We start from the raw sequence: 16724 nt of genomic DNA, 5'->3' as shown, positions 1-16724 counted from the left end.
CCTGCAGGGTGTTCCCGGCTGCCGCCCCGCCCGTCCCGCCCGCAGGGTGCCCTTTGAAGCCCGGAGGGGGCTTTGATCTGGGGTCTGCCCCTCTCAGCTGGCCCGGCCAGATGCCCTGGGGGAGGGGCGGAGGAGCCGACCACCCCCCGCCTCGCCTTCCCCACCCCCGGCATCCCCCCCTTCCCCGGCCCCGCCCCCTCCGGGCCCCAGGACTGTTTCCGGCTGTTGCGGGGGCACCCAACCTTCCCCCCCACGCTTTGCAGCTGTTCCCCAGCTGCGCGGCCCCACCCCAAAGACAGCTGGGAGAGAGGCTGGGGGCGGGGAGCGAGGCACAGCTGCTGGCCCGGGCTCGGACGGGGAGGGCAACGACTTGAAAGAGCTCGGGCGGCGCGGGTGGCGGGCGGAAGAAAGGCCCCGGCGGTCGCCTCCCCGCCGGCTGCGCACATCTGGGCCACAGCAGCCGCCGCCCCCCATCGGTGGGGTGGAGGAGAGGTGCTCCTGACAACCCAGCCCTTCCGGAAAGGGGAGCAGTGACCGCCTCTAGGGGAAGGCGGGAGGGCAGCGCCTGGAGTGTGAGAGCCACTATCTCTAAGTTGTTCGTGGTGTGAGGCACAGGGTGTGCCTGTGGGTGCCCGGAGGTGTGGGAGTATGCACACCAGGGCAGGGTGGGGAAGGCCCCATTCACACCTTCTCCTACAGGCCTTGTGTCTTGGGGCAGCTCCAGCTTTTTCTGGGCCCCCTCTGCCCTCGACCCTTTTGGGAGGAGGGTGACAGCTGCTCCTACAAAGCCGGGGACAGCTGGGTGGCTGGGGACAGCTGGATGGGGTGTCTCCCAGCCTCCCTGGCTTCCCAGCACCCCGAGGCTGGACTGCTGGCAGCTGGCTGCTTTGCCTGCAGCCTGTGTGCTTAAGTGTGTAATTGTTGGGGGGAGGGGAGGCCTAGTGAGGCTCAAACCCATCCACCCCCACCAGAGTCTCTCCATATCCCATTCTGACTCATGTATCTGGAGAGGAAGGACCCCTCCCTCCGCTAAAACGAAACTAGGCCAAGTGGGAAAGAAATTGGGCAGCTTTCTCTCTTGGCTCCTAACCCTTGGCACAGACGATGTCCTAGGGTCCCTGACAACTAGAGAAAGGGGCAGTGAGACAGGGGCAGATGTGAGTGGAGTTAAATGTCTATCTGTCCACCAGCACCTGCCCCCAGGCATCCTTCCACCCTGGGCCGAAGGGGCACTGTGCTCCAACCATCTGCCCCCTCGCCATAGTCCCAAACAGGTGCAGGGGAAGAGAAGGGGGCAGGCCAGCTGTTGTCATCCTGTCCTGGCTCTGGCTTCCTGCCAAAGTGAGGAAGGGGGAGCAATGAAGGGTCCACCCACCCCACACCAAGTCGTTTTCTATTCCCACAGGATGGGAAGACAGCTTCTACTTAGCAGGACCAAGACTCTGGTTTGCTCTGGCCAGCCCAACCTGCCAGGGGAACAGGGCTTGACCATGCCTTCCACCCCAGGTCCTTACTTTTATGAGAAGGGGAGTAACTAGGGCTGGGTGCCGCGTGGACCCCTGGCACAGGGCTTACTCATGGCTTCCTGGGGTAGGAGGCATTCAGGCCCTGATTCTACCCAGACAAGGAAGGAGAACTAGGCACAGCAAAGGTTGCCCCTCCTTCTAGAATGGAAGGGCACAGGTTGCTTTAAGACATAACATCCATGCAGTGGTAGGCAACAAACCAGAGATCCTTTTTAAAGCCCCTCCTTCCATCCAGGGGTCCCTATAACAAGCAAGACCCTAGCAAGTCCTCATGACAGCACTTCTTTTAACTGGGGGACTAAAATGCAGATTCCCGGGCCCCGAATGATTCCCATGGAGTCTAAGCAGGCCCCAGGAATCAGCCCTTTTAAGGAGCTCCCAAGACATGCTAGGGTTCGAGCAGCTCTGCTAAGGCAAATGGGGGTAGAATGCCTTTCTAACCTTGCTTCCCTACCTCCAGGCATCTGAGAGCCAAGTATTCTCCTGCCTTCTTTTCCTCCATGCGCAGGGGCAGGGGCCTGGACTCAAGTCACCAAACGAAGCATGGAGCTGAGTGACTCCCCCAGTGGTGGCCAAGGCCCAGATTGACTGAATTCCAAAGAGGGTCTACTCTGTGTATGCCCATGGCCCCACACAGTGTCCCATGGCACTTAGCAGGTGCTCAATAAATATTTGTGGACTGAAGGAGGTAATTTTGCAAGACTCATAGAAAGGTCTTTCTTTCTTTGTGTCTGTCCTAGCTAAGAACATGCTGGCAGAACCTCAAAGAGATGCCAGGGCCTATGCAGCAGGGGGCTGGGCCTGGGAGGCCCTCACTCAGCAAATATTTGTCAAATGAACCCAAGGCTGGGTCCAAGAGTGGATGTAGTTAGTACCTGACAAATTGACATTCACAGGCCTGGCACAGTCTAGACCGAACACAGAACCAAGGCAAGGAAGGCAGGGGCTTCCACCCCTCAGTGCCCCTTCTTGGACCAGCACCTGAAAACTCCAGGCCTGGGGGAGTGGGCGGGGTAAGAGGCAAGGCAGGGAGTGGGACTGCGCCATTATGTTTATTAGAAGGTTGGATTTCGGTGTGTGCTCTAGACAGATTACAGAATAAATACCTGTGCCTTGAGAACAGGAAGTCCACGATTCATACAAAGTGCTCACTACAGGAAGTTGCTGTGTCAAAATTCAGGCAAGAACCCAACTCGGGGCAGCCCCTCCTCCCCCACTGACCTCAACAAGGGCTGTGCTATGGTTTTTTATTTTATTATTTCTTTTATTTCTCTTTATTATTATTAATATTATTATTTGCTTTTGCTGTGGTCACTATCATTGGCAAAGTTCCTTTTCCCCTTTCCTGGACATGGGGTTCCTGTCTTTAAGATTCCACTCTGAGGCTGAAGGTGCCAAAAGCTGCTTGAGAAGTGGCCTTTGAACTCCATCTGGGAGGATGTTGAGAAGAAGGAAGCAGGAGAAATCATTCTTGGTTTTAAAAAAATTAAGAAAAGAAAGAACGAAAGCCCCACAATCTACAGGTCATTCCTTAGTCAGTGATCAAACTGCCCAAAAGAAAAACAAGAGGAGAAACAGGCCAGTGGGCACTGGTCCATCCTCCCTGGGCTGGGTGAGGAGGGCTGGATCCCCAAGGCTTTAGGGGAAGCTGAGGCACCTACCAGCCAAGAGGGTGGGATGGGGAAGGAATGGAAGAAAAAAGGAGACAGAGACAGAGAGAGAGAGAGAGAGAGAGAGAGGAGAGATAGCGCTCAATGCCTTGAAGTAGATGCTTTCCCAACTCCAGGGCCACCTGCAGCCCAGCCCAGGCCAGCTCTCACTGTCACCTCCGAGTCCAGGAGATTCATTAAAAAAAAAAAAAAAAATCAAAAACAAAGCCCAAAACAAAACAAAATCCAAAAGGAAAAGACTTGGGGGTGGGGGGATGAAGGAGGGAGGGAGGAAAGTCAGGAAGGTAGAAGGGCAGGTCTCTGGATGCATAATTCCCGAGCCACTGGGGGCTGGGGGGGAAGATTCCCCAGCTCCCCACTGCCTGCGTGGCGTTAGCTCGTCACGTAGTGTTTGGTGGACGGCTGCCCATACACCCTGTAGAAATCCTGGTGGCCAGGCTGCTGGGAGGCGTCGAGCCAGTCTCTGACCGCCAGGCCAGGAAGGGACTGGGGGACGGAGGGTGTGGGCGGGAGCGGGTGTGAGTACTCCTGCGAGGGCACTGTCCAGGGAAAGTGGCCGGAGCGGGGGTAGGGCTGGTGGCCACCGTGGTTGGCCACGGAAGAACAGTAACAGTTGTCCACAGAACAGACGAGAATCTTGCGGCCGCCATACTGGGGGAGCATAGGCTGCTGGGTGGCGGAGCCATTGGGATACTGTGATGGGGGGAACACAGGACTTGAGTGCACCGGTTGGGCGCCACCCGGCAGGGCCACCAAGTGCTGCGTGGAGCTGCAGGGCCCCAGGGGCTGCCCTGACTGGCCCTCGCCGCTGGCTGTGCCTGCTGCCCCATATTGGCTGCCCACAGGGCCTGACGACGTCTCTAGGAAACTGGCCTCAGGGAAGGCCGTTGAGTGCTTGCGCTTTTCCGCCCCAGAGCTGCTCACGCCACAGGGGTACAGGGGGACGCTCTGCAGGAAGGGCACCGGTGTGCTGAAGGGGCCTGTGGAGAGTTTGGGGCAAAAGTCGCCAAAGCTCCCATTCCAAGCAACCCAGCCTCCTCTCCCCACTTTCTGTCTATAGGACCAAGCTCATTACATCGTGCACCATCTTGGTCAATGCTGACTACTCCATTAGCAGGTAGATACTACTATTATTCCCATTTTATGGCTTGAAGAAACTGAAGTTTAGGGAGGGAATGTGGCTTTTCCCAAGGTCCGATAGCCAGAAGGGACAAACCCAGGATCTGAAGAAAAGACTATCTGACTAGGCCATGCTGCCAGAGAAGGCTCAGGCATTTACCCCTGCCCAAAGGGCTCTTTCCTTTCCATTGAGGATACCACCCTCACCTTCTAGCATCTTCCGCAGCTGCTTCTCCTTCTTGGCCACCTCATTCAGGAAGAGCTTGGAGTTCAGGTGGCCGATCTTAGGGGGAGAAAGGCTGCTGCCTGTGCAGGTCTGGGTCCTGGGGGCAGTGGACGGGGCATCTGCTGTGAGGAGGTATCACCGGTGAGCCTGCCCTACCTCCCCCCGGTGGGCCTGGCCCTCCCTGCCCTCCCCCAGATGTGCTCCCCTGGGGGCTGGTGGCCATCTGCTTACCTGTCCATTAGGATTTTCACAGACTTGGTGTTCTAAGGGAAGAGAAAAGGGTTAGTCAGTGGGAAAGACAACACGGGAGAGCGGAGCTGCCCTATGCTCCCGTCCCCCAGGCAGGGCTGACCGGCTGATTCCTCCCAAAGTATGGTCAGGGCCGAGGGAGGCGGGGCGGTCCTCCATTTCTAGAAGACTAGCTAACGTTTATTGAGCACTTACTATGTGACAAATACTGTAAGTGCTTTCTATACATCCATCATTTTTATCTATACAACTACCCTTGGAAGGTGTCATAAGCACTCAGTCCTTTATCCGAAATCCTTGGGGTCAAATGTTTTGGAATTTGGAAATTGTTGGGCTGTAGAAGGGAGATATGGTGCCTGTCCTGTATATTACATGTGATCCCCAGCAGGACACCATCATCCAATACATCAATGTTTCTGCAGCAAAATGTTTGAATTCTCGTGTCAACCATGATAAATAAAGACCATTAATTGCCAACATGAGCTCAGGTCAATTTTTTTCTGTTAAATGAGTCGTCAGAATTTTTTCTATTAGTTTTCAGAGATTTTGAAAATTTGGAATTGTGGATAAAGGATTGTACATCTGTATCATCAACCCTATTTTATAGGTGAGGGAATTTAGGCACAGGGAACAGGTATGACTCGCCCCCCAAGCTCACAGAGCTAGAAAGAGCAGAGGAGGAGGAGGAGGGTTGTAAATCCACGCAGACTGGCTCCAAAGCTCTGTGAGCATACAGGTCAGGGAAACCCACTGGGAGCAAAGAATGGCAGGTTCCAACTGAGGAATGACCTGGATCCCACCAGCTGGTCCGGGTCCCAGCGCACCTTCATGAAGCTGACATCTTCGGTCTTGTCGAAGAGCAGCTGCAGGGAGCCCAGCAGCTTCTTGGCCTCCTGCATACGCTCCCCGAGGTGCAGCGCCTGCGCTGCATTCTCGCTGCAGAACTTGGCCTGGGCCTTGTCCAGGACCTCCACCGTCTGCCGCAGGTCCTCATCCAGCAGCTGGTGTAGCTTTTCATACTGCAGCCGCACCTCCTCCTTCAGCTGGCTCACCTTCTCCTGCGGGCACGGGGGCGAAAGCGGGTGGGCAGTGAGCGCCGGGGACCTCTGGCTGCGCTTCTGCCTATCTCGCATCCTGGGCGGGGGGAGTCTGGGACCCTGAATTCCCAGGCTGCCCAGGGCTCCCAGGGGCAAGGTCTGACCTGCTAATTCCCTGCTGGTAGCACAGGGCTCAGAGCCAGCTACCCCTGGCATCGGTGGGGGCTCAGCAACGGAGAGTTCACTGAATGACCAACCAAGGGATTCTGGCACAGAGTCGACCACACAATAGATCCCAGCCCAAAGAGGGAACCAGCCCAGGGCCCTGCACCCAAGCCGACCCACGCCATACCATGGGCTTGGGCTTAACTACCTCCACCAGGCGCTTGTCAGACTCGAGTTTGTACAGCTGGTCCTCAATGTCCTGCTCCCGCTCCTCCAGACGGTCCTGCTGCTTCATCAGCATCTTCTGCAGGGACAGGTGGGGAAGGGGCATCAGAGGGGCCTGCAGCTCTATCCCTTACCAAGGATGGGTGAGCACCATCCTTCCCGCAACAGAATAGACTCATCCTATAGATTCTTTGACTCAGATGATGTGAATTTCTGCCATCCAACCCTTTCTGGCCCCCCATGTAATCCCAGAGGCCTGGTGACAGTTGTCTGGCAAGCCTGTTCCTAGGAACAGAAAGCCTGGAATAGCTTCCCACACATCTAAACCATGAGCTTTCTGAGGGCAGGTCAAGCCAGCTCCCATTCTAAGTCCTTTTCCTACACGGACTCATCTAATCATCCCAGTAATGTTGTGAGTTAAGCACTATTATTATCTTCATTTCGGAAATGAGGAAACCAGAGAGATTAAGCAATCTGTCCAAAGTCACACAGCTAGGATACAAACCTAGGTGATCTGGCAGTAGGGTCTGTTCTTGTACAAGTCATGCCACTTCTCTCTGGGGAGCCCCATCTTACAGATGAGGACCCTAAGATGCAGAGTGACAAACAGCCTTCCAAGATCATCCAGGCCCGTTGGCCTAGTGCAGAGATCTCACTCTATACTTGCCTCACTTGCACTTGAGGGCATCAAGGGCAGCTACCCCTTCCTTTGATCTTGATGCCAAGAGCTAGGCCTCTGAAGTCCTTGCTAGCTCCTTCAGCCTCTCATTTGGACCCAAGTGGAAGGGAGACCCTGTGGCTTGCTTAAGAACCTGAGGCCAGTCTACTGGAAGGTGCTGGATGAAGCTGCTATTCTCAGCCCTTGATCTCCTGTCTCCACAATCCTCTCCTCCCAGCCCTGTCCACCCCCCTTACCAGGCATGCTTCTTTGAATACAGTCTCCTCCTGCTCAAGAACCCTCAATGCCCCCTTCCTTCCACTACTTTGGCAATGACAGCTCTCTTACAACTTGCCTCACCTAGCTAGTTGGGCTGGTATCCTGTCTCCAGTGCTCTGTGCACACCTGAACTCCTTGCACCCTGCTGGTGTTTTTCTACAGCACACCAGTGCCCCCTTCATCCCTCTGTCCATCCTTCAAGGCCCAACTTAAGGCCCACTCCCTAGGAAACTGCCCATGGCCGCTGCTGGAAGTTTGCACAGGTCACTCCCTGTCCTTGCCATGCAGTGGGGCTGTCACATTGTGCCTTCCCTCTGCAGCTGTACTGTCCAGTATGGTAGCAGCCAGTTGCATGTGGCTATTTAAATTTAAGTAAATTAAAATAAATTAAATTAAACATCAGTTCTCTAGTTGTACCAGACTCAGTGTGAGTGCTCAATAGCTATATGTCACCAATGGCTAAAGTCCTGGACACCATAAATACAAAACATTACCATCATCACAGAAAGACCTATAAGACAACACTATTCATTTTAAAAAACCATTTACTTATTTGAGAGGAAGAGAGTGTGAGTGGGGGAGAGGAGCAGAGGGAGAGAGAATCTTAAGCAGACTCCACACACAGTACAGACCCTGACGTGGGGCTCAATCTACAACCCCGGAACCGTGACCTGAGCCAAAATCAAGAGTCCAATGCTCAACCAACTGGGCCACCCAGGCACCCCAGGACATTATTATGTAGTCTGCCTCTCAAAGTTGGTCTGACTCACTGCAAAACTTCGAGCCTGCTGAAAATAGGGTTTTGCTGCTGTCTTTTTCTTTTTTTTTAATTAAAAAAAATGTTTATTTTTGAAAGAGAGAGAGAGAGAGAGAGAGAGAGAGAGAGACAGAGTGTAAGCTGGGGAGGGGCAGAGAGGGAAACATACAACCCGAAGCAGGCTCCAGGCTCTGAGCTTTCAGCACAGAGCCCGACATGGGGCTTGAACCCACAAACTGTGAGATCACGACCTGAGCCGAAGTCGGACACTTAACCGACTGACCCACCCAGGCGCCCCAGTCTGCTGTCTTTTTGTACCTCCCTTCTCAGCCAGGCAACACAACCCCAGCACTCGACAGATGCATAATAGGCTGACTGAACAAACTCATGGTTTTGCCCACAAAATAAGGTTTGCAAAGCAGGTTACACAGAACCTAGCTCACAGTGAGGGTCCACTCAGTAAGAAATGGCTCTTTTTCTTCCTCTGCGGGGGCCTCAGAGTGACCCTCAAGTTGACCTAAAACCCCTATTCCCACCTGCACCCAACTGGTTTCCCAGAGACAAGTTACCACCAGTCCTTCCCTTACTCCTTCGACCCATTTTACACTTGGGGAAACCAAGGCCAGCATGAGAGTTCAGCAACCTTGCTGTGAGTTGCTGGCTGCCCTGGAAACAAAAAAAAACCGGGGACAGGAGGAGAGGGCGGGGGTGGGGGGAATGAAGCTCTCAGAGTCTAAGGTGGAGAAGCCTGGGGCACTGCCTGCCCCCATCAACTTGACCAATACCCTAGGACAAGACCTCTAAGATTCAGCCCCAGCAGACCTCACCCTGTCCCCGGCACTTTGCCCTTCCGGCAGGTCTCCATAGCAGCCCAGTATGCACTGGGGTCCGCAAGTCAGAGCCTGTAAGGAAACACAGCTGAGGTGGGGGGGGCGGGAATCGGTAATCACGCACCCTCCCCACTGATGAAACCGCCCGAAGCTATCGGAAGAGGGTGGCAGCGCCCTGTAGCAGTGCCCAGAAGCAGCGCGCACGCCACCTGGGCCCTGGGCCCACATCATGCACACTGCCGCACAGAGCTACACGTACACTCGCGTCCAGCCCCCTGCAAGGTGAAGACTGGGCCCTGTGAAGGCCCGGACAATGGAGGGAGGCCGGTCATAAAGGCAAGCTGGTCAGGACACCCCTTCAGGAACACCAGGGCTTTTTACCTCCCTTGTAACAACTGGCCCTCAAATTTTTGCCTTCTGGACGCCTCACACCCACACTGAGAGGACAGGGCCCCCCTCTCCAGATGTGTCTCAAACAGCAGGCCATTCTTGCCTTCCCAATGCTCAGGATCTCTGAAAGCAGAGCCTCCGCCCCCACTCCATCCCATACATCTGTGCACTAGGGTCTCCCTGCCTAGCTAATTCTCATGACCAAACCCATCAGTATCAGATTAAGGGCACACCTGGGGCTAAGTCCCAGATGAGGGGCAGGAAAGAGGCAGCCCCGAGGTAGATTCCCAGCGCCATCTTCCTCAGAGGACTGGAATGGGGGCTGTTCCACTCCCACCCTTCAGAGCAGTAGGAGGTCCCTCTCCCGACCCTCTGGAACCCTTCAAGGAATTCATGGCTGACTCTTCAGGGAAGAGCCAAAGGAGGCACCTCCTGTCCAGTCCTAGGGGTGGAGCTCAGCCCGGGACCTCTTCTTCCAGACTTTTCTCAGAGCCTTTCTTGGCAGTACTTCTACTCTGGGACATTGCCTGCCCAGAGCCCTGTGGGGTGGGAGCCCAGTCCATGGCTAGCAAAGGCAGGGGCCACACACTCTCTACCAGGTGGCTGGGTTTCACTTCCCCTCCCCCAGCTCAGAGGCCATCGAGCTACTGTCTCTGCTGCAGGGGTAGGTAGGGGAGGGGGCAGGAACGGGAAGGAAACTGGCCAAGGGTTGCCAGTCATCATGGAGTGCTGGGAGGGTGGCCCAGGGATCCACGCTGGCCAGCTCACCCTTGCAGGGACGTTCCTCCCTTGGGGCCAGATGATCTTAAGCCTGCCACAGACAAAACCTGAGGGAGGCAGAGGATGGGGGGGAATCACTATTACCTCAGGCACTGGGAAGCTGGGGAAGGGAGGGGAGTATTCACTTGTTGCCTCTTCATCTCCCCTCGCCTCAGTTCCACCAAATGACCGAATCAGGTTGCTGAGGAGCAGGAAGATGGGGGCAGAGGAAGCAAAGCCTATGCCCCTCCCCACCACCAAAGCATCTTTCCATTCCAGTGTCCAGGGAATTGCTGAGAGCTGAGGCCCCATTTCCCATCTGGGAAAAACCCACAGCTGAGAGAGAGGACCAGATTTTCCAGCTTGATTCAGAGCATAGGCTCTCAATGCAGGAGGCAGGGATGTAGGGGGCTCTTTCGAAACCCCTCCCAGCCCCCCGTGAGTCACCTGGACTGCAGCACACCTCAGGAGAGCAGTGTGGGAGCAGAGCGGAGTGGGGAACCATGGTCTAGACTAGCAGCGCTGGAGGGACCAGGCCTCCAGCAGGAAGGAGGATGGGCGGTTTGAGGCCCGGCTCCAATCAGCAGCTTCAGTCCCTAAGAACCTAAGGCCTAAGGCCTTCTGGGGTCTGCTCCTGGTCACGTGAGGGCAAAAACATCAAGAAGACTTGGGGGCACTCTATTCCCATCCCATCATACCTGACAGGTATGAGGAAGAGGCCCCAGAAAGTCCTGTTCCTCCTACCTGTCGCCCAATGTTCTAGACTCTGCCTTGAGCTGCTCCCTCGGATGCCCCTCCCATCTCAGAGAGGGGGCACTCCTAGCTCCTTACATTACTGCCCCAGGAAAGCCTCACATCCCTCTGCAGTCTGACTGGTCAGGCCCAGCTGGCATTTTTGATGCCAGACTGGACTGGGCAGGTGGGTGAGGCCATGGGGACTCCGGGCTGCATAAAAGTTAATAAATAATAATACTAAAACCCTCAAGTCAACCTTGAAGAGAAGCAAGGTCAGGAGGGAACAGGACCCCAGGGGCTGGGCCAGAGGCAACCCCTAAGGTTTTCGGACAGGGCCAGTGCTGGATTTAGCAGCCCCAGGGGTGGCAGGGGGGTGAGGGGGAAGTAATGGGGGCAAGAAGAGAGGGTTGGGCTCTCTGCTCACACCCCTGCCCAGCGGGTTCCCATTTCAGCTCCAGCTCTGGCTGCAGCCCCTGCTCAGAGCTACCCCATCCTGACCCCCTCCCCAGCTTCCAAACCTGCCCCCCACTCTCACCAAAGCCCTGGCTCCAGGAGTATGCAAGCCTTCTCACTCCCTGGGCCGCCCTCCCCTGTCACAGGGCAGCTTCCAGGCCTCAGCCCCTACCTTGGGCTCCCATGTGGCCCCCCAGGGCAGAGGCAACCACAGACGCAGAGGGAAGAGGCTGGAGGGCAGAAGCCAGGGCGAGGAGAGAAGCAGGCTCTGTGAAACAAGCCCCGGCAGACCCCAGAGAAGGTTTCCCAGCTGCAGAGTGGAATTAGCTTTTGCCATGCAGAGAGCAGCGCTCTGGGGCAGCAGAACAAAGAGGCGAGAGAGAAAGCCCCCCTTTGTCTGGGTCTGAATACCAGGCCGGCCGGCCGGGGAAGAAGGCTTTCCCAGAGCCAAGGACTAGGCCAGCCAGGCCTGCCTGCTCAGTCCAGGGCAGGGGCCCAAGCTGGCCTCACCTTCTTCCTAGGCCCACTCACACTGCCCCCAACTCAGCATTGCAGGATTCACCTGGACCTCTGCCTCGACACTGGCCACAGGCAACAAGCTCGCCCAAAGGTGAATTCCAGCGTTTCTTCCCCTCCCCAACACCCCCACTGATGGAGAAACACACAAGTTTCGCACAAGTCTCAGAGCCCGAGCAGGCAGCCACATGCTAGCAACATGGTGCTGACAGTCACGAAATATCCCCTCAACTTCCGATCACAGGTGTACAGCACGCAGGCCGTGCGGTCACCCTCCTCTCTCACAGACGCACACTCCCTCTCCTGGACCCTGCAGACACAAGACAACTACACAAGTAAGTCAGTTCCTCACGCTGTACCTTCTCAGAGATACACACAGGGGATACAAAAAATTAGTCACATGTGAGATGCACAACCAGACACTCCGGTGACATGCACGCGGGCACACACACCTGCAGACAGACAAGGACGCACAGCCATCCAGAGCTGCAGGAGGCAGAGTAATCAATAGGGCATGCATGACAGGCTCCCGGCTGTGTCAGCAGGATCCTGGGGTGGCAGTGGGGGCTGGGCCTCAGCCTCAGACTCCTCTCTGCCTGGGGCCCAGGAAGGAAGGCCGAACCAGGCCCTCCTTCCCTGCAGACTCGGGATGATCAAGGAAGGGGCAGCTACATGGCCCTTCACCTAACACAGGTCAGCTGCTGCCCCACCTGAGCAGTCAGGAGTCTGGTCTGGGGAGGAGGGAGCAGTGGGGTCTCTGCTGCCAGAGTCAGCGGTGCCAGGGCAGCCCTCACCCCCACAGTCCACCCAGAGACAGATACGTGGGGTGGAGACCCAGGGTCCCCTCCAGGGTCCCAGGGCAAGCTCTCCAGCCAGGGGTGATGGGGGCTGTGAAGGCATAACCTCACCTCTAGGAGCTACAAACCCCCCTCCAAGTTGACCCCGAGCAGTGGGATCCTCTCCCTTCCTCCCCCTGCCCCAGGAAACATCTCTCAACACTAAACCTGCCAGAATGTAAGGAAAAGGGTTCTGGCAACATTTCCAGCCTTGATCCGGGGGCCTAGGAATGACGCAGGGGCACTATTATGACCTGAATACACACACACACACCCTGCATAGCCCCTCATACATATAACTAGATCTTCTTTCCATGTTGAAGGAGGTCATGAGACAGCTTATTTATACCAGTTCCCTGTTGCTCAGATGAACCCTTAAACCTGGGGGCTGTCAGACTCAAGTCCACCTGGATGTCCCTATTTTGGGCCGTTGGCCTCTCAGAGCCCCAAGGCAGAACATATTATGGTGTCTGGGCATGTCCCACCGAGTGGTCTCTGCGCCCCCTTCTCCCCCCGCCCCCCCTCCGGGCCTCCAGGCTTCAGGACAATGTGCTCTACACAATGTCTTTGCAAGAGTAGAGTAGGGCAACAGAGTTGGCAGAGGCCTGACTCTCCTGCTAGTGCCCCAGGCTGGAGAGAGGCCCTGCTTTCATCCCTGCTGGGCTCCTGCTCTAGGCCACTGGCCTTTGCACATATGGGTGCTTATGAGTTTGTGACTAGAGCCACCAGGGAGAGATTGATCAGAGTTTCCTATTTCTAACCGATGGGGTGTTTCAACAGCACCTCGCCCCCACCCCCACCCCACAGAAGACAGAAGAGGAAACACAAGAAGCAGAGCTGTATTTTAAGGGATGTGCCAGGTTTCCATGTATCTGCTCTGATATCCCAGGAGAATTCTGTTGCTCTCATCCATATCCACGGCATTGGAGGCCCTCAGGCAAGGGAAAAGAGGCCCAGGAAAAGGCCCTTGCCCCTTGGCTGGAGAAAGGGCAGTGCAATGGGTTCTTCCATTCAGATTCCCTATGGCTCTTCCCCTCCCCTGAGGGTGAGGCCCCTTTCTCCACATTCAGTATGTCCAACTCACACCGAGGGGTGCTGGCCTGTTGAAGGGTTTCCAACTCCAGTGCCCTGGGTCACCAGAGAGAATACGGAAGGCCTGTGGTGGGGGGATAAGACTCAGGATGGGCACACAGAACTGCACATCTGGCCCTGATGCAACCCCACTACTTGTGCGCCTGCCCACACCAGGAACAGAAATGAAGGCACAAACACACACACATAGGCATGCTCTCAGCTGCTGACAAAGTTCAGCACTTCCTTCTCAACCAGTTCCTTCCATGAGCCAGGATCACGGACCTGGTGGTGGGAACCCCAGAGTATACTCTGCATGCCTGGGCAACCCCCCTCCCCCACTGATCCCCAACTATACAGACATACAGACCGAAGACAGGTGCATTTAAGGGCAAAGCAGTCTTAGAGACTTGCAAACACAGACACACATCTAAAGATACCCTCCTACTACTGAATCAGGCGCAATTATGTTTTCTCCCCACCCAAATGAAAAGCACCCGTAGCACTCAGACACAGTTAAGAGCAAAAGCGTGGGTGCAGGCACACATTCACCCATCACCCTGCCTGCTGCCCCCTCCTTGGTTCCTTTCAGCCACATCTCGGTCTTTTCCACTGGCAAACCCAGGACAGAGAACTGGACAGCGCTCCTTTCTCCTGCCTCTGCGCTTCCCCCCACCTCCCCCAGTCTTCCCATCTTTAATAGCAGCTTCCCAATACTGAGAAAAGTCTGAGCTCTGCCTGTCCGGAGTTGGGGGTGGGCACCAGGGGTTCACTGCTTTTCCTAAGGCCTCTGATTCTCAACTCCAGGGAAAGGAAGAGAATGGCTCCTCTCTCCATCCCCTACACTTCCTTTAAGAAACCATAGGTCCTGTCCTGGTACAAAATCCCAGAGTTAGCCCATCCGACTGGAAACTAATCATACAGCAAATTTTATTTGTTATCCTGGCCCTCAGCTAGTGGTGCCCCTCCTGCCTTTTGTTAGTTGTGTGTGTTTTTTAATTGCTAAACAGTGACTCATTCTGACTGGTCCTCCCCCCTCCCCCATCCCCCCCAGGAAACAGCCCCCGTCCACAATCGTCCCCTGCTCAGAGCTTCCTCATACCCAAGCTCCCCACTGGCCTCGACTAGCCTCCAGGGCCCCCACCCATTGAACACTCCCAGTGCAACCAAAGCCCAACCTCACCCCCCATAATATCACACCCAAGCTCCAAGCTGGGGCTTCTGAGATGGCTCAGGCTCAGGCCAACCCCTTCCTTCTGGTATGACTCAACCCTGAAAGCCAGGGGACCAGGGAGGGACCTAGGAGGAGCCCCCTCCACTGAAGGGGACGGAAGTATTGCCTCAGTTCAGCTCCAAAGCCAGGCCCAGAGGCCTGAGGGGGAAGGCGGTTTTGACATTGGCCTCTGCTGCCGGGTGTATACAATGGGAGGGGATGCGGTTCTGTAATCACCCAGCCGGCAGCCCAGGGGAGCCAGCTGCCTGAAACCAGATTGCAAGGCAGCTCAACCTTAAACCCACAGGATTCTTTTTCCGTCTTCCACTTCCCCTCCCCAAATGTGGGAGGGCTGTGATAGAGGGCTGGGCTGGGAGAAAAGGGCTCAGGGTGATGAAGACACATACTTTAAGGTTTGTTCATGCAGACACATGCAATATACACAGACACAGAGAGCAGTGATTCTCACACACGAAGAGTGGGCTATTGGGAATAATCAGAATGGCTGAGACACTGTTCAGTGATGCCGCTGGCTGTCCAGGCCTTGTCCAGATAGATACCAGAGTTCTGTTCTCCCTCCGGATGCTCCCCTCCACCCCCACCCCCCCAGTGTGTTTCCAATAGGGCTTGAAACTAACATGGCTGCTTTTGTTTACTTCCTCATTGGTATGCCAGCATCATGGATCATGTCAGCCACAGCAGCGGCACCAGGACACTCATTACATAAACAGCAGCTGGAGAAGCAGGACCTGGGTCACTGCCTTGGTGACTTCCCATTGGGCCCACAGAAACAAGGCTGGGGGAGGGAGCTGTGCGCAGAACAGAAAAGCAACACCCAAACTCTACCCCTCACGTCAATTCTATAAACTACTCAAAAAATGGACCCTCTGTGAACAGGTGCAGGAATGTATCAAGTAGTGGGGGATCCTTCTTCCCAGGACCTTGCCCCCAAACTTTCAGGGTAGGAGAGTTTGGAAGGGGGCTTCTGGCCTGATGTCACAAGAGTTAGCCTGTCTGGATGGGTGGTCCCAAGGAGGTGGGAAGTGTGTGTGTCTGTGTGTGTAGGGTACTTGCCCGGATCTCATTCCTCCGGATCTCCACGTCGCACACCGAGTGTCCCTGATGCGCACCGCTGTAGTAGCAGCAGTACTGGCACACGGCCACCTGCTCGGCCTCGCAGTGGTAGAGGCGGTAGGCGTTGTGCTGGGGGCAGCTCCAAGCCCGCACGTCGTCCGCCTCCACCAGGAGGTGCCCGCGGGCGGTGGAGGGCTGCTGCAGGTGCGTCTGCACGTGGGACTGGCAGCAGGGCGCCTCGCAGCGCAGGCAGACCTTCTGCGCGGGCAGCGGGGGGCCGCGGCGGCAGAACACGCAGTGCAGCGCCGCCGGCGGCTTCTCCACGTGCAGGGCGTTGAACTTCTCCACGATGTTGGTGAGCTTCAGGTTCTTCTCCAGGCCCGGCTTCTGGTTGTAGGCCTGGTTGCACTCCGGGCAGCGCACCAGGCCGGTGTCCTTGGCCCACGCCTCGCCAATGCAGCCCCGACAGAAGTTGTGTTTGCATGGCAATTGCACCGGCTCCACGAAGACATGCAGGCAGATGGGGCAGATGAGTTCCTCCTCGAAGCAGTTCTTCCAATTCTCCGCCATGGTTGCTGCGGGCGGGGGACCCGGGCAGGCCTCCCTAACTGCCCAACTCTGGGGGCCCGTCGGTGCAGCTGCAGGCCCTCCGAGCCCCGAGCTCCGGCCCCAGGCAGCCCCGACAGTCGCTCAGTCACCAGCGCCTTCCGCGCGCCTGCCCCCCAGAGGAGGGAGCCTCGGTCGTCCAGCCGCGCGCGCAGCCGGCTGCGTCTCCTCCTCCTCGCGAGCGCCTAGCGGGAGGCGGCGGACTGCGCCAGGGCCGCGGCCGGGGCACCAGCCCTGGAGGGGAGCGCCGGGGTCCAAATTCCATATAAAAGGCCGCCCCCCGGTCCGCGCGGCTAGGCCAGCGGCGGCCCGCGGCCTGCGCCCGGCTTC

General features: G+C 56.4%; 1 protein-coding gene across 1 annotated transcript; it reads right to left on the bottom strand.

The window, feature by feature from the left end:
- Positions 1-2559: 2559 nt before the first annotated feature.
- On the bottom strand, positions 2560-16718 carry TRIM8 (tripartite motif containing 8). Its single transcript, XM_029932477.1, has 6 exons — positions 15789-16718; positions 6201-6296; positions 5615-5848; positions 4773-4804; positions 4523-4638; positions 2560-4176 (listed from the first exon to the last, which is right to left on the bottom strand). Exons 1-6 carry the CDS (start codon positions 16356-16358, stop codon positions 3569-3571), a joined length of 1656 nt encoding a protein of 551 aa, XP_029788337.1. The 5' UTR covers positions 16359-16718; the 3' UTR covers positions 2560-3568.
- Between the last annotated feature and the right edge of the window lie 6 nt (positions 16719-16724).

The sequence above is a fragment of the Suricata suricatta genome, chromosome 2, assembly GCF_006229205.1.
Source record: "Suricata suricatta isolate VVHF042 chromosome 2, meerkat_22Aug2017_6uvM2_HiC, whole genome shotgun sequence".
NCBI classification, from domain to species: Eukaryota; Metazoa; Chordata; class Mammalia; order Carnivora; family Herpestidae; genus Suricata; species Suricata suricatta.
This window is presented reverse-complemented; position numbering and strand designations above follow the sequence as displayed.